The sequence below is a fragment of the Molothrus aeneus genome, chromosome 16 (assembly GCF_037042795.1).
Source record: "Molothrus aeneus isolate 106 chromosome 16, BPBGC_Maene_1.0, whole genome shotgun sequence".
Classification (NCBI taxonomy): domain Eukaryota; kingdom Metazoa; phylum Chordata; class Aves; order Passeriformes; family Icteridae; genus Molothrus; species Molothrus aeneus.
In genome coordinates this window covers 3117909-3135718 of record NC_089661.1, presented here as the reverse complement: position 1 = coordinate 3135718, position 17810 = coordinate 3117909, and the positions used below count along the sequence as shown (strand labels likewise).

General features: G+C 44.1%; 2 protein-coding genes across 2 annotated transcripts in view; one reads left to right on the top strand and one right to left on the bottom strand.

Moving 5' to 3' along the window:
* The window catches only part of KATNIP (katanin interacting protein), a 55670-nt gene extending 42087 nt beyond the window's left edge, over positions 1-13583 (bottom strand). The window contains exons 1-7 of the mRNA XM_066561144.1: positions 13499-13583; positions 13012-13087; positions 11365-11534; positions 6790-6875; positions 5129-5272; positions 2872-3136; positions 1400-1549 (exon numbers count right to left, since the gene is read on the bottom strand). Of these exons, the coding sequence (XP_066417241.1) occupies positions 1400-1549; positions 2872-3136; positions 5129-5272; positions 6790-6875; positions 11365-11534; positions 13012-13073 (877 nt within the window). The 5' untranslated portion in view covers positions 13074-13087; positions 13499-13583. The remainder of the gene's footprint in view (positions 1-1399; positions 1550-2871; positions 3137-5128; positions 5273-6789; positions 6876-11364; positions 11535-13011; positions 13088-13498) is intronic.
* A 1276-nt stretch (positions 13584-14859) lies between these two features.
* The window catches only part of GTF3C1 (general transcription factor IIIC subunit 1), a 41259-nt gene continuing 38308 nt past the window's right edge, over positions 14860-17810 (top strand). The window contains exons 1-4 of the mRNA XM_066561111.1: positions 14860-15089; positions 16020-16229; positions 16419-16595; positions 17640-17783. Of these exons, the coding sequence (XP_066417208.1) occupies positions 14860-15089; positions 16020-16229; positions 16419-16595; positions 17640-17783 (761 nt within the window). The remainder of the gene's footprint in view (positions 15090-16019; positions 16230-16418; positions 16596-17639; positions 17784-17810) is intronic.

The window sequence follows — 17810 nt, the reverse complement described above, 5'->3', positions numbered from 1 at the left end:
TACAGACATTTAGAGTGAGGGGAAATACTGAAGTGCCAGAGTGCTCCCAGTGCTGCAGGGAGGAGAGCACAGTGCAAGTAACATCAAGTCCACCTTGAAAAGACAAGATTTTCAGACTGAGCTGAGATCTGTGTGCATGCACTCCTTGTACATACACCCATGAAAACTTTCAACAAGCATCAGTCATCTCTGCAAAAACAGGGATGGAATAAAGACCTGCTTATTCTTCTGTACTGTATCATCCCCCTGAAATGAAATTCATTTAGGATTTATCACAGTAGTTGGACAGAAACAGCTCCAACCAGCACTATTATAACCTGAGAAAATGCAGCACACATCTCTGGGAATTCAAAGCAACATCTGCTTCAACAGATGGTGGGTGAGGGTCTCAGAAGCTACAAAGGGGATTTATTCTGGAGCCAAAAAGAATTAACTTCTTTTTCTCTATTTGGTTTTCTGCTAATTAAGAAACTAATTATTTTGGCTTTTCAAAACCACTGGCCTTAGTGCTTTCTTGGGACACATCTGGATTCTGTTTTTTTGAAAAGAGCAGCTTGACCAGAGAATGGCAGGTCTGAAAACTTCACCTCAGACCTTTCAAAACTCGAGCTGATCAAACTTGTTAAGGACTGCACTGAACTACAACTACAGTCACAACTTCAGCCCCTACATTTGGGGTTTGCTCTGTTTTGTTGGGGTTTTTCCCCTGGTAAAGACCACTCCTTAGCAGCAGATTTTTAGAATAAGCAGCAATGGCTTCAAATTATGTCCTCCAGTCCAAGAAAAATATTTTCCAGAATGGTCCTGGATACTGGCACATCTACCCAGCACTGCAGGCTGATCTCAGTGTTCAAGGTGTAATTCAACTACAGTCCCAAGCAGCCACAGGTCTCTTTTGTCATGCTGTGAAAAACTGTGTCTTTATTGTGGTAGAGAACTCTGCATTTTGTATTGTTACAAATGTGATCTGTTGAACTCTTCCACCAAACATCAACTGCTGCCTGGGAGAACACACATTTCCATTAAACCCACAGGGAACAAAGCTTCACGAGGGAAGTGGGAAACACAGAGCAAGTACTGAACAAGGACTGAAAGGGAGAGGGAAAATCTTGTGCTGTGGAAGCAAAAAGATAAGGAATATAGTAATGATGTGGCAGAAGATTGAAGTATACAGGCTTTTACACTTGATCACAATTTCACTGAAGTCAGAACACTCAAGGTGTTAAAAACAACAACAGAAGCACAGAAAATCCCACTTAAAAAAAAAAAAAAAACAGGCAGGGGAGTGACAGCTAAAAAATTCACATAATGACAGATGTGTGCTAAAATTGCATCTGAGCCAGAGGGGGAAAAAGCATGAAAACTCTCCTTATCGACATCATATATTCTTATTTCTTACTAGAATACATTGCTTCATGTCTGTTCTGGTGCAGGAACTCAGCAGAGAGTGGCCGAGTGCCTTTATTTTTCAGCATGACTGTTTTGACAGGAATGTACACTTCAGCACTGTCCTTTCTTTTGGCTGAGAGAATTTGCACTGGCTTCACTTCTGCAAGATAAAAAGGAAAAAGAAATAATAAACTTTAAAGTTATCAGGAAGCAGCCAGCCCAGGAAAATTTATTGGATTTTTAATGCTAAAGTTTTGCCACTTTAATTATGTTGGCATAGTTAAAAGTGATAATTTCCATCCCTTTCACTGGCACTGTTCTGTTGATGCAGATGCACATATGGATGGCTGGCACTAACTCAAACAAAATAAAAACAGTATTATAATGTACCAAGATATCTCATCTCTGCCAGATATTTACCTGCATTACTGTCATGAAAAGCAAAAATAAAAAAGAAGTCCTGAGTTATTTGTTAACACAATTATACCAAAGTAAATTCTTAAAATACAGACAGAAATGTTATCTTGTTTACAAGTTTCAGAGGGGGAGAGGGCAGTCTAAAATAGCTCATAGAAGTAAGTCTTCACTTTTTGGTTTGGAAATTATTAATGCTTCTATTGTTTCCATCACAGCTCTGAAATTTCGCTCTGGACAAAAAATCCTGCACTCTCCCAGAGATTTTGTTCTCACTGTGCTTCCATCCCTCACTCCTGTCTCTTCTTCTGCCCCTCTCCCCATTCACACTCCACTCACATCCATGATAATGAAAGGCATACTCCTCTACTTAATTTATTCCAAGATTGTTCCTCTGAATTTATACAATTAACTACAGATTTGAGGGAAAAAAAAAAAAAGAAGCAGTAAAATAAACAAAACCAAAAAACCAAAACCAATTACTGTACCAGAAATGAGCAGGGAAGGAATTCTGAGAAATACTGAAGGTAGGCTTAGGTCTGGTTTCTGCCTGAACTCTTCACCCTTTGTTAAATCATCTTTGAGACCTAATGACTGGTTGTGGGTTTGGACACTGAGGCTCCAAAGGAGACAGAAAGACAAAAAGAAGTGGCTCATGTCAATCACAGGGATGAACAGCACACCCTGGGACAGGTATGTGAAATAAAGGTGAGACTGGGAAGATTTGGCTGCCTGAATTACTGCAAAAACAGTTCAAAAATATACCTAAAACCATGGTAATTCCTTGAGAAATCTCACAGACAGATAGTCTGAGACAATCTTAGCTCAAGTGTCTAGAGGTGGTGATGCAGGTGCAGTAACCAGGTCTGTAACTTTGGATTTGCCAAAAAGTTCCTAATGAAGTACAAGAGGATGCAAATGTCCCAAATCAGGAGATCAAAACAACAGGTTTGCTGAAGGGCATGAGAACTTAGGAGGGTGTGGAGTAACTCCTCATGATCAACCTTAAAAGCAATTCCCTCAAAGAATGATTATTGTAAAGAAGAATTGTGCAAGACACAGACTTACTGCTTTGATCCTGGCTGAACTCCAGCACAGTTGGGGCACCAGAATCAAGGCTAGAGCATCTCCCAGCATCCTGATGTTCAGAACCTTCCTTCTGCAGTGCCCCACTGCTATCCAACTGAAGGCCTTCAAAGTCTGTAATTGCTTCCTCAGTGGGAGATGGGTCTGAAAACACATCCTCTTCAACAGAGTCATAATCATCACTAAGGGAGTCTTCTTCCATCCTCTCCTCTTCCACACTGTGCTGCAAGCTGCTTCTCAATTTCTGCTACAATATAAACACATCTGTCAGAAAAGCTCAGACTTGTATTTTAGAATAAACCAGAGTGGCTGCCAGTTCCTCTCCAGGAGAAAGAAAAATCTTCTGAGGAACTCAGAGCCATGATGCAGCTAAAAATATTCCCATTCCTATGTCATGTCTTGCCTCATTTGATGAGGGCTTGTAAAGAAAAATCATCCTACAACTGCTGTGCTCCTTCTCATCAGTATCCAGCAGGAACATTCTCTAGGCCAAGGAGCTTTTATGTGCAAAACCAATTTTTAGGAGTAAGTTACAAAAAGGAAGTCAGGGGGAGAGCAAAGGGATATATTTGTGCAGTCTCACAGTTGTGCTTTGCTGTTTGAGGAGTAGCTGCAATCCAGAATTTCCAAATGCCTTCACAAGACTGTCAAGCTCATGTAGCAGCAACTCCTTTTTAAGCACATGATAGATTATAATAGTCTTGCCTTGTACACATCTGTACTTCAAAAACCAGCAGAAAAAGAGTTGGGCTCTGATGGGCTAAGCTCCCAGCTTGCACTGAGTTTTTTGAAGTGGACACACTGTAACAGGATTTTATGCAAAAAATAACCTATTTTGAAATTTACTGTGGAAAAAAAACTGCCCTGCCTCTCTCATCACACACCACAAACAGCACAGATGATGCTGGAGAGCTGTGGGCTTTCATGAATGCAAAAGGAAAAGACTTTGCATCTCTTAAATGCTTTTTTATTTTCCCCTGCTTTGTTGGTATTAGAGTTTGGAGATAAATATAGGTAAGCAAACTGTATAAAATGAAAACCTGAAGGTACCTTAGGTACAAATGAACTGTGACAGTCTATATTCAGTTTGCAATGAAAGCTTCAAGCTCCTACAGATTATACCTGTTAGGAAATCCATGTTGACAGAAATATATTACAAAGAGCAGACAAAGTCAGGCTCAAAAGAGGGTTTATAAGCAACCTGAACCTTGATATTGAGCATGTCTTTAAGACAGTCAAAACTAATATTTCCAGCTCTTTGACAGGAAATTGTACAAGTTTCTTTTCTTTTGAAACCTCTGCATCTGCATTGTAACAAGACATTCAAAAAAACACATTATAGCCCCAGCAAAATCAAAATTATTTCCATCTTAACTAAAAAGAAAAGGGGTGTTGTTTTGAAATTATTAGCTTCCTATTAAGAACATAAAAGATATAAATATTCATCAGTGTAAACAAGTTACCAGCTTGTAGAGCAAAAAATAATCATCACTGCAAGAGCAATATAGAAATGAGAGAAAGATGCAAGCTAGGAAAATATGCTTGGGAATTTTGTCTGATGTCAGTGGTAAAATCAGTTAACAGTTTCATATATAGATGCTACTCCACTACCCAGAAAAGCTTTATTTATGTCATTAATTGCTTAGGCAGAAAAACATTCATAAATTTTTGTTCATTGATTAGTTTTCTTTCACATTTGTGAAGTGTGCTAGAACAAACTGCAATTAGTGATCAAATAGAAGGCTGCACAGTCAATACAACAACAATCCTTGATGCAAAGCAACTGCATTGATTAGAACATTTTCAAATAATCTGATTTTTGTTGGGTAAAATAATGACATGCACCAATTTTAGCATCATTATTTAAAGACTACCCTAAAGGCACCAAAAGCTTCTTGTTTCAGCTTTCTCTAACCTGATACCCAGGAGTGATGTTCACTTGTACAACCATTAACTGAACTGAAAGAGGCTCCTTGCAGGAAATAGCTCAATTCAACCCAACAGAGACAATATTCCCCCTCCTAAAAATAAGGTTTAACATTTTGTAGTGTTGCTGATTGAGACTGATTTTTCAAGAAGGTTTACTTTTCCTTTTTTCCCTTCTTTTTGTCACATCTCATCAAAGCACAATTCTCTAATGTAAGACACCACTATAGAGGGGTTTGGGTGCTCCAGCTGGGGCACGATCACATTTCAAATGACACTGCCATGAGCAACAGAAGGCAGCTGCCAACTGTACCTGGGAGAGAGGACCATCATCATCATCATCATCACTGCTGCTCTCCACATTCACGCTTTCATAAGGTTCAAAATCTTCAGAGTACTCCAGAGATGGTTTGATGTAGAGTTTGCCCCCTTCTTCTGTTTTAATTGCCACAGTTTTCTGTCAAAAGAAGCATTCAAAGAAATCAGATTTCTTCTGTGTATCAGCAGTACAAAAAGAGTAACCATCACACTTTATATAACAATAGCATGATCAAGCACTGCTTTTCCCCTCTGTTCCACAGAAGATTTCTGTCCTCCCTGAGCTCATCTTTGGGCCCCTGAATTATGGTTTATCAGCCCTGGTCTAACTCCCCACCTGCTGCTGCTGAGCCCAGAGTGGGCTGGGATATTAAACCTTGCTCTCTCTTGTTCCTACACCCCTCTAGCATTTTCTAAATGCCAGGGGCAGAGATGTCCCAGAGAGAATATCCTAAGATAACTTGGGTTAATTCTTTCAATGAGTCCATCTTTCCCCCTCACAGCATCCCTTCAGCACAGCCCAAGTTTGACAGGTTTGGCCAAGAATTGCTGGGTCCTCTAGATATCCAAAAAATCCCCATGGAAAATCACTGGGAAAGGAAACTGTTCAGTCTGTGGTTGCACTTTTCCTTAGCTAAATCACTCCAGTTGTTCATAAGGATATAATAACTCCTATCCTCCCATCCAACTGGATAAAAGACTTAAGGAATCATCCTGAGCTAGTCCCAAGTAGCAACCAGGTTTTAGTACAGAGCCACACATCTGGCAAATTCAGCAAAGAAGTCCTGACAGGCCATAATGGAAGCTGAGAAAATGAATTCAACTAAGCAGTAAGAGTGGTAAATAAAGTAATGCAGCCTTCAAGCTTGAATGTGAAGTATTTTCTGAAAGAAAAGAAAACCTGCACAGCACAAACACTTATCCACAGTGCCAAAGACCTCTGATCCCATCACTCAAGCACAGACTGAACATCCAGCCAGGCCAATGGCTAATCAAGTGGTGCAATTACTTGGGTGACATGTCTCCACTGTTCTGAATTCACATTTATTGTTTTAATTAAGTCCTTGACAGGTTAACTCAGATCCTTCTTTAGGTTAAAGGAAAATAGGTTTTTCTTCTGAGAAGAGAACCAACAACTGTGGAGCTGATGGCTCTAAATTTCTTATAGATAGGATATTTTTATCTATATGCATTTCCCTCTGTTATCACAAGAATTTATCACAAATTATGACTCAAATTATGCAAATTACATTTCTTTATCCCTCAATCTTGTTGCAGGTGGAGAACAGGACTAACAGGCAGGGATGTCTCTCCAAAATGAGTTTCCCCATCCTTTGCACTAGATAAATTCCCTGGGGTGCCACCAGAGCTATCCAGCAGCAGCTCTTCTGCTGGAGGACACACTGAGCAACCCATGTCCAGGCTACAAAAGTTTCTGTGAAGAATTCACTGAAACCAAACTCTTTCAATGAGAGTTGCCTCTTTAGGCTTCCAAGCAGACACAAATCTGGGCAGGGTAACTTTTCATGTTGTCAGGATCCAGCCCAAGCCATCAGAGAGCCCCAGCTGCCCACTCTGTACCACTTACAACCAATTTCCCCTGAAGTTATTTGCAACCTAAGAATCAAAGCCCCATTTCTCCCACCTGCCCCATACCTGAAGCCAATTCCTGCGTTGTATCTTGCCTGGGGCAGTCTGAGGGCTGTGTTCTGGCAGCCCACTCTCTGCTAGCTGGGCTGCTTCTTCAGCAGGGACACACAAGAATTAAGAGACAGGAGAGAGAAAGCAGAAATTCAATATTAGACAATAAACAGACACCTTTGTTTGTGGATTTGTGTGGTTTTGTTTTCCCCACAGCTGAGGACAGAAGAATAAATCTGACAGGTGAATGGAATCAACAGCTGCAAAGATATCCCACATCAGATCCTGGCCAGTTCTAGCAGCAGGAGTTTAGAACCTCTTCAGGGACAGTTATCATCAAGTGGTTTTAGGAGAATAAATTATTATAAGATACAGTAGCTTAACAGCAGGGGAAGCCCCACCTTTTTTGAGATGAAAATAGAGAAATACATTCTAGAACAGGGGTACACATCATTCTGACCCCCAGCTGGGTAGAAAGTAACCTGTCTGAGGTTCTGAGCCCAGACCCAGCTACCAAAGGCAGACTGACACACAGGGTTCTGGTGAACCACAGGTGATATGCTGGGTTTACAAAGGAATTGTGTGTATTTACTCTCAAAATTAAGGAAACATAAGCTATTGGCAGATTAAATAGAATGTACTGGGTATTTAACATACTTTGCAGAGAAGAATTCTTCATGTATAAGCCATAAAAGAAGGAGACACAACCATTATTCTTCATTTCTAAGGTGAGGAACAGTTGGTCCAGGAACTTCTGCAAAAAATCTCTGTATGGTCAAGGAGAACTGAGAGTCTCTGTGCTGGAAATGGCCCCAACTTAGAGTGGAACAATGGATTTTTGAGAAGATGCTTTGATTGAGAGAAAGAGACAAACAACTTGCAGGTCACATCAGCGTCCTCAATGGAACAAAGGCATCACCAACACTCTCAGTAGCATCCTAAATAAAGGCATCTCATTTCCTATGGCCAAGACAGATTTACAGCTTCCATTTCTTCTCAGTGGAGAAAAACAGCTGATGCAAAACCTTTTTTCTTTAAGCCATAATTTAATGGTCACCCTAAGGCTACAGGAACTGGCACTGCCAATAAAAGAAGATATTGTCCTACAAAGGTCATAGAATCACAGAAAGATTTCATTTGGAAGGAACCTCTGGGGCTCACCAAGTCCAGCTTTCCACTCAAAGCAGAGCTTACTTCAGAATTAAATGCTCATAACAACTCTCAATACCATATTTTCTTTTCTGGGGGTTGGACAACCCTACATGCACCTGTGCAGTGACCTGTTCAGAGAATTGATATGGCAAGTTTTGACTGTGGGAAAACATAAAAGATTCCTTTTAGTTATAGGCCCTTGGTTCACTGGGAGACTGCACAAAAGCTGGTCCAAGCAGACAGGAGGGAGCAGGCCCAGGGCAGGACCATCCTGGGCGTACAGTGTTTGCTTATGTCCATTTGGAGTGATCACAGCATTGCAGGATGTTTTTCTATTGCTCCAGCACAAAGTATCTCTCTGTCTGTATCCTCCCTGCCCAAAACAGCACTAAACACCAGAAATCCTGTGAGCCACCACTGGTGCTGATTGCTCTGCTGCATTGGCTCTGCTGGCACTGAAGGGCCTTGAGCTTACACTGTGAGAAGTGTGGTTGGATTCGTCACTGCTTTGGGAGAGAACTGGAAGCACATTTCCCTTGCACCCTCTGAGAATCCATCTCTTCAAAGCAACTGCCTAGAAGCCCCTCAAGTGTGCTGCAAATGTGAGCAGGAAAAGGGGAGATGGCAGGACTCATGCTCCCACCGCTGAGAACTTCATCCTCAGAACTGCTTGAGGGGCTCAAGAGACTCTTTACCAGTCATGGGGTGACAGGACAAGAGGGAATGGTTTTACACTCTCAGAGAGCAGGCTTTGATTGGATATTAGAAAAAATGGTTCCCTGTGAGGGTGATGAGGGCTGGCACAGAGTGCCCAGAAAAGCTGTGGCTGCCCTATCCCTGGAGTTGTTCCAGGCCAGCTTGGACAGAGCTTGGAGGAACCTGGGATAGTGGAAGGTGTCCCTGCCCATGGCAGGGGCTGGAACAAGATGAGCTTTGAGGTCCCTCCCAGTTCTGTGAGTCCATGACTCTACTTAGTGATGGATTGTAGTGGTGATAGTTTGACATGGATTCACCTGACCAGGTCTCTCTAAGCCAGGAAGAACAGTCATTGAAATGCCAGGCAGAGGCTGATGCAGCTGAGCAAGTCATCTGTGCAACAAACATTAGTTTGGAACAAAAATATCCTTCCCATGGGATGGATGGGATGTGAATACCAACCAGTGCTTGTTTGGGCACACAGAGCAGCTCCACTGGTGTCATTCCCTCAGGGATTTGCACTGTCAGTACCTACTGGACTAGGAGAGGACTGAGAAGTATCCTCAAAATATTAGTCCTAACCCAAGGAGACCCCAAATCACCCTCAAGCACATATTTGTGACCACACAGACACTGACTGGAAGAACAAACAGAGTTGTGAAACCATGTGTGGGTTATAGACCCAAAGAAATGCCAGCACACCTAAGCCCAGCTTCACTACCCTCCAACCCATCATTTCCTTTAACTCATTACCAATCCTTAGCATAAAAACTTTATCAATCACTATTATCAGTAATTACTCCTAGGGAACACAAGGAAAACAGTCCTGACAAACAGATTTATGATGACACTTTCAGAAACCAGGAAGAGAGATTTATGCCTGTTCTGGATTATTAAGTACCACCCATTCCTAATTTTTCAGTGAAGACTAATCCTATAGATGGATGCTTTAGAAGTAATAAATGATGCAATAACTCTCATGGGAGATGGATAGAGAAGAAAACTAAGTGCTGTATCTCAGCTAGGAATCATTCCTGTAAGTAAAATCATATTCAATCATTGAGAAGAAATACCTTGAAAGGAAAGAGACCACAAAATTACTAAGGTAGAACTCCTAGGCAAGAAGCTCATACAGACCAGCAGTGACTCCCATTCTGGACTCCAGTGGCAAAACCAAATGGAAGAGGAAGAATGACAGGATAATGGTTCAGTTGGTATCTTTCACTGCAGCTTCATGGGTTTAAAACAACACCACTGGAGAGTTAAACAGCAAAACACTGAGTTATCTTCTGCAGAGCTGGTGCTACAGTCTCTGATAGATGGAGCTGAGGAAGAGGCTGCAACTGGAGTCTTCAGAGATCTCTAAGACATGTATTCTACCTTGACTGAAGCAAATGGCTTTAAGGGACCATAGAAATAAAGAATTTTAGTTAAGCTGAGACATAACAACTGCACAGCAGAACTTAAAGAGGAAATTTCTCTTCACAGGAGTTCCACTAGAGCTGCTGTCACAATATCCCTTGACAATTTTTGGAGCAAAAAGTCCAAGATGTTGATTTACACCCTCTTTAGCTACCTGAAGATGTATCAGCCCTGTGTGACAGAGGAGCCAATTTCCACCATTTCCCAGAACATGACCATTTTTACATCACTGCACACAAGGTTTCACTCTGCACAGGTGACAAGCTGATTCCTCATCACCATCCCACACAGCCTGCAGGAAATTATACAAGCTGAACACACCTAAGTCTGCAAACAAGTAGTATGTGCCCAGTGTAGCAGGAAAACAAATTAAGGAGATGAAGTTAGAGCCATGGTTGGAGCAGTTATTGCAGGAAACGTTTGTTTCTGGTATTGTTGAGATTAATAAACTTTCAATCAATAAATTATCAGAGTAGGTAACTTTTTTAACTCTTTGTCTTCATTTTAGGTGAAAATGAAGCTTAAGCAGGCTATCACACATTAAAAAAAAACATTCTGAGATAGGTTGTAGCAAGTGTGAACATAACTGACTAAGGCTGGTAAACTGCTTTACACAGGGATTTAGTAAAACCAACTTTCTTTTCATTATGCTAAATAGATTAGAAGGCCAGTAAGCTCATACTTTATACTTTCATGCATGCAAAATTATTCCTGTCACTGCACTGCTCTCAATGACAGACAGACTTAAATTAGAAACAAAATACCCATTTTTCCATAAAGCCAGCTAATCACTGAGAAAAAAATGGTTGATTTTCTTCACTTCAAATATTTAAATAAAGATTAGCTATCTTTTTAAGACAACTATTATAGCTTAAATGTAATTTATGAGCTTAATGAAGCTATTACTGGATATAATTTGATTACAGTCTATGTCATCAAATGTCATTTGTCCTCAGGACAGCAGGCTTGGATAACACTGAAGTCCATCAGATCTTAAATCCTCTTAATGGTGTTATGTGTCAAAGGTATACCATTATTTTCCCCTGACAATTTATATACATTTCTAATCTTCTACTTTTAGTTAGAGCTGTTTAACAAATGGAGAGGCAGGGAAGTTAAATGTTGGAATTAAAGAGGAATCAAGTGAAAAATGGATAGGGTGTTGCAGAGACTATTCCTTACACACAAGCAGCTGAAGCACCCTGATTTCCATGGAATTTCATCCCACCAGGCTCCAGAGGTGCTGTCCCTGGATCCCAGTGACCTCTCTGAGTGAGTGCCAGCCCTGGTGCAGCTCTGCCAGGCTGCCAGGGCACTCACCCTTTGTCCTGGTGGGTCTGAGCCTGTTTCTCAGGCAGCTGTGTGGGGTGATTTTCCTGGGGTACTTTCTCAGCTCAGAGTTAGCTCCATTCACATACAGAGAAAATCCTTTTTCCAACTGCTCCAGTCTGATTTGCACGGGATCCTTTCTTTTTAAGCGCTCCTGCAGCCTGAAGGAGAAAGGCCAATAATTCATCCTTGCACAGTGCATACACAGATGGTCAGATCTTCAATAAATACAACAACACAGCATGTCACAAAGCTGAAAAATATGTTCCCAGTTCAAGGAACCCTTTCAGAATCCATCTTCCAGGGTCTGTTCCTGTTCTGTAACGTGTGCATGAGCACCCACACACTGTGACAGAGGAAGTTTGACCAAGCTTTTCCTTTCTGAAGTTTTTTTCCATGTTATTTCTTATTTCACATTATCTTCTCCATTTGGTATTTTGCATATTTAACCTTTCTTCTTAAGAATTTCAAAGAATTTCACTTAGAATTTAAAAAAGCTTAAAAAATTGTTGGCCTCTTTTCAAGAATAAAAACCATGATTTGTGTTTTGAAACTGGAGGTAGAAAGCCCCCAGCCAATACTGCAGTTAGAGATAGCAGAAAATTAAATGCTGGTTAAAATAATATCAAAATAATGCCCTTCCATGGCCTCAGTTTCAGCTGCTCTCCCTCTTCCAACTCTCATTTTCTCTCCTCTCACCATGGGTTATACCCAGGCCATGCTAATTCCTTTGGTGAGGTGACATGCAGGCCAGGAGCTTGGCATCATGTGGGTGACAATTTGTGAATTCCCCTGCACCACCTGGCTTCCCTCTGACTCCAGGATGGGTCAATCCACAGGCCAAAGTCCCCCAGGTGTTTGTGTTGTGACACAAGCCACCTTTTCCCAAGAGCATGTCCCCAGCAGTCAGAATTAGAGCTCTGATACCAAGGATGCACACTGGTTTAACCATTAAATAAACTGGTTTTATCCTTTTCCAAAACTGCTTTAGGATGTTGTATAGGAAAGAAACCTGTGGTCACAAAAATTGGCTGGTTTTTTAACATAATTGTGGCCTTCAAGGTCTTTTCACCAAACCAGTTTGTTATATAATTTGATTAGAAATCTCTTGTGTTAGAGGAAGGAATCCAGCATGAAAGTTCTGTAGACTCCTCTAAAATAAGCTATGAAGTTCATCTGTCCAGGGTGTAGTGACAGGAACACATGAACAAAGAGGAAAAGAAATGTTTGAAACTTGTCTGAACAACACTGGAGTTTGCAAAGGCAACCTGGCTGTTCTTATTTCCCACTTTCCTGTATTTCTGACAACCTAACAACTGTGCCTCTTAACTACATCCTCACACAGTGTGAGCCGCCAGTTACTTCTGAATCTACAACCTCTTGCTCTATAAACAAAAATCTTCCCCGTCACTGTGGAAAAAGTAACTATTTCATTAATAAATGTATTTATATTTTAAATGCTGAAGAAACATTGTAATCTCCCCTAGGAATAAGAACTTTTAGCAAGCAAAGGGAAGAAGAGAGAAACACCTGAATGTTTTAAGGCACAGCAAGTCAGACTTTGTATCACTGCTTCTGATATTTGATACAATACAACAAATATTTCATACCCCAAGTGGAAACAAATGTGAATATTACCGGTTTCTCTGCTGAAGGGATATTAAATATTCGTCATGTTTTTCATCAAAGTCAGTCACCATGTCTTAACATAAACCTGAAATGAGAATATAATGGTCACACTGAATGATTTATTCTGGAGTACCACTGGTTTTGCACCCTCAATAGATGAGAAGGCAATAAACTGAAAAACATTCTTCCTTCAACCACGCATAAAGCTGTCAGGGCTGTAAATAAAACTCCTGAAGAACAGAGGAAACAGTAGCTGTTTTACTTATTTTTCAAAACCCTTCACAATCTACTGAAGAACCAAAAAAACCTACAAGTAGAAGGCATGTGCCATGACAAGTTTATAATGCCAGACCTGGCAAGCAAGGCAAGAAGAGCAGAGCCCAAAGCCCAGCTCTGGAAGGAATTCTTTGAGCTGCTAATTGTTAGGTCAGTTCATCCCACAAACTATTCATTGCTGAGGTTGTATCTATTTGAAGTGTTTAATTAAAGATTTTACCTGGCTTGCCATTCAGGAAACCTGAATTTTTGCAGCAATCCTCACCACACCGCTGCCGCAAGTTGTGCCAAGGTCTGCTCTTACAGTGCCCGAAGTTTGGATGTGCCAGCAGCACGCTTCGCTGAGCTCTGTACCAAAGAGAGAACCGCGTGTTTTGTCTCGGACCGACCGCGGGGCAGCTCTGCCAGAGCCCGGGCCCGCCTCGGGGGAGCCCCGGGCACAGCCCCGGATGGACACGGAACTGGGACAGATGGAGACGGAGACGGGGCAGATGGACAGGGACCCGGGACAGACCCCGGACACAGCCCCGGATGGACACGGAGCCGGGACAGAGCCCCGGGAACAGCCCCAGCATGGACACGGACCCAGGACAGACCCCGGACATAGCCCCGGACGGACACGGACCCGGACCAGGGATAGAGCCTGGACACAGCCCCAGATGGACAGGGACCCGGGACAGACCCCGGACATAGCCCCGGACGGACACGGACCCGGGATAGAGCCTGGACACAGCCCCAGATGGACAGGGAACCGGGACAGATGGACACAGACCCAGAACAGAGCCTGGACACAGCCCCGAATGGACACACGCCCAGGACAGAAACCTCAAATGGACACGGAGCCGGGACAGAGCCCCGGACACAGCCTCAGATGGACCCGGGACAGAGCCCTGGGCACAGCCCCAGATGGACCCGGGACAGAGCCCCGGACACAGCCCGAGGTGGACACGGAGCCGGGACAGAGCCCTGGGCACAGCCCCAGGATGGAAACGGACACAGACCCAGGATAGAGCCACCAGACAGAGGCCCTGGGAGGACACTGACCTCGGACAGAGCCCCAGGACGGCCACGGACCCGGGACAGAGGCCCCAGATGGACACTGACACTGACTCCCGGAGAGAGCTCCCGGACGGATACGGGCCGGGGAAAGAGACCCCGGACGGACGCAGATCCCGGGGCAGAGGCCCTGGACACGGACCACGGACACTGACCCCGAGCATACCCTGACCCCGGACAGACACGGACCCCAGACACTGAACCCGGACAAACACGGACCCCGGACACAGCCCCCGAGCAGACACGAGCCCGGACAGACACTGACCCTGGACACGGCCCCCGGGCAGACACTGACCCCGAGCAAACACGGCCCCCGGACAGACACGGCCCCGGGGCAGATACGGCCCCCGGTCAGACACGGACCCTTCACGGCCCCCGGGCAGACACGGGCCCCTTCACGGCCCCCCGGCAGACACAACCCCCGGCAGCGCGGGCCGGGCCTGTTGCTCGGTCTCCCTGGCGACGGTCGCGCCTGGCCGCCGTCAGTTCCTGCGCGCCGCGGGCCCGGAAGCGGCGGCGGCGGGGATGGAGGCCATGGAGCCGCTGTGGGCGCTGCTGGACGAGGTGGCCCTGGAGGGGCTGGACGGCATCACCGCGGCCGCGCTCTGGCAGCGCCTGGCCGCCCGCTCGCCGCCCTTCCCGCTGCCGCTGGAGCCCGACACGCAGCAGCTGCTCTGGGCCGCGCTCAGCGCCCAGCCCGACGTGCGCTTCTACCTCCTGCCCCGGCCGCGCCCGCCGCTCCGCCTGCACGACCGGTGAGGGCAGCGACCGAGCGGCCCCAGCCCCTTCCTGTCGGAGAACCCGGGACTGGTTGCTGGGCGAAATATGGACTTGGTTGCCGGGCAAAACCCGGCCCGATTACCGGGCAAAACCCGGGGCTGGTCGCCGGGCTAAACCCGGCGTGGTTGAGAGGCTAAACCCGGCCCGATTACCGGGCTAAACCTGGCTTGGTTGAGGGGCTAAACCCGGACTCACTGCCGGCTGAACCCGGCCCGGTTGCTGTTCTCGCCCAGGCTTTGCTGCAGCAGCCCCTCGGTAGCCGGTGACAGCAGGCAGGGCCGAGGGTGGCTCTGAGCCGCTGTTTAGGTGTTATACAAAGAATAAGACCTGTTTAGGTGTTATACAAAGACCCCACTCTTCGGGGGGTCAAGCATTGGAATAGGTTGCCCAGGGAGGTGGTGGAGGCACCACGCCTGGAGGTGTTTAAAATCTGGCGCTGGTTGATGGGTTTTAGGGGTCTCAGTGGTAGTGCTGGTGATAATCTTAGAGGTCTGTTCCAATTTTGATGATTCTATGATTTAAGAGACCTGTATATGAGTCCTGGCCTGATTTCCATTCAAATGACTGCATGCTACCTAGGTACAGGCAAAATTTGTAAGTCCTGGTGAGCAGGGTGGATGTACCTGTCATTTTCCTTATCTGTGAACTATATGTTTATCTTATCCCCACTACATCTTTGACTTTTCAAAGATTAAATAATGCATCTCCCTCCTACTGCATTCTGCATGCTGAAAAGGTTTGGTCATGCTTGAGGAGTACAACTCTGCTCTTCATATTTTTCCAGTTTGGAGGTTTCAAAGGAGCTTCATTTTTCCAAGATAATTCCTAGAGGTATCAGCATTGTCTCTGACAGTCTTGTATTTCTCCTTGCTTGGTTAAATATTAGCTCTTTGGTTTTATTTCAGATATGAAGAAATAGACCTTGAGACAGGAATATTGGAAACCAAAAGAGATCCTGTTTCTTCAGATGATATTTATCCTATCCACATGATTTTGGATAACAAAGATGGCATACAAGGTTCCTGCCAGTATTTTAAGGAGAGAGTAGACATCACTGATCAAATAAGGAAGAAGGATTTGCAGCCTTGTTATACTTACAAAGAAGCTGTTGAAAAGTGAGTGAAATCCTTATATCTTATATCCTGTAATCCTGATATATATAGCATTAAGATACTTCTAAGTTCTAAAATTTAGTCCTTGCTCAGTTTGTCCAGATTATATCAAGAAAGGTGGTTGTGGAGAGAAAAACCTCTCTGTTTTTATGGAGCCAATAATAAGACATTACTTTTCCTTCTGTTTCTTAGATGGGGAGAGAAATTAGTCATTGTTGCTTCCCAGGAGCAGCGTTACAGAGCTTTGATAGGCTGGGAGGGGGACCCTGACCTGAAACTCCCTGACTTTTCCTACTGCATCCTGGAGCGTCTGGGCCGAGCTCGCTGGCAGGGAGAGCTGCAGAGGGACCTGCACAGTGGGGCTTTCAAGTAAGTTTGTGTCTTGCTCTGAGAATTAAACCCAAGGTTGTTTTTAAGTATTCCTGTGAATATTTGAACTCTCATCCATGTTGTAGTGCTTTATGCTTACTACCAGGAGTGCTTGGTTTGGTAGAACTGTGCTGGTCTCGTCCTTGAGTTCATTGCCTTTCCTGATATTTTCACAGAGAGCAAGAAATTTGTCTGGTGGGTCAATACACCAAATGGGTTTCTATTGTGAAAGTTCTTGTTTTTTCTAAATAACTTTTTCTTCAAATTTGGGATGGAAAAATTATTTGCATTTCCTTTTCTAAACTGCTGTCTAAGTATCTTACCCACATTCTTAAGGAATTCTTGAACAGCCACCTTTTGTCCACAGCATTTCCCTGTGTGACATCTCCATTGAGAGGGAGCCTGAGCTACCAGCTCCCAAACTAGACCTTGTATTTTGCTGATGGAGGAGCATTACACACCTTCTTAGAAAACTTCTGGGTGTGTCCTGAAGTTCTGGAGAATATCAGCATTTCTCTAAGGGTTCACTGCTTTTAGGACATGGGTGGGTTTTAGCTTATACACCACCTGGTGCTGGTTTTTGCCACTTAGGGAGCTCTTGTAGGTAACTAAGATGATGGGGAAAACTTTTATGAGTGCTGTTCTGTCAGTTTGGTGACCCAAGCCAGCTCTCCAAGGAGGGACATGAATCCCAGAGCTGTTCCAAGAAGGGCAGTGACTGCAGCATAGCCACGAATTAGAAAAAAAGGATGGGAAAGGAGGGCATGGGGATACACTGCTGATTCAACCCCCTCATCAAACCATGTCATGACACTCTGTGCCTAAAGGCTCAGAGGTATTTCTCTGTTTAATTGGATTAACTATGAAAATAAATTTCACAGGTTTTCTTAATTGTGAACTTCCTAACTTCAAGTTGTCACTTTGAAAATTAGCACATGTCATTAAGGCCATAGGGAATATAGGTAAAGCATTGTGAGTAGTGGATAATTAGAATTGTTTGCAGAAGTTCCTATTCCCATAGGTATCTTGCCATCTTTTCTTTAGGGTGGATGCTGGAAAGCTGCATTACCACAGGAGGGTATTGGACAGGAGTGGTCTGATAACGATGCAGTCCCACGTCATCCGGCTGCCGAGCGGAGCGCAGCAGTACTCAATTCTGCTCCTCCTGACTCGCTTCCATGTGGATAGGTATGCTTTAAGGGTCTCCTGGGCACT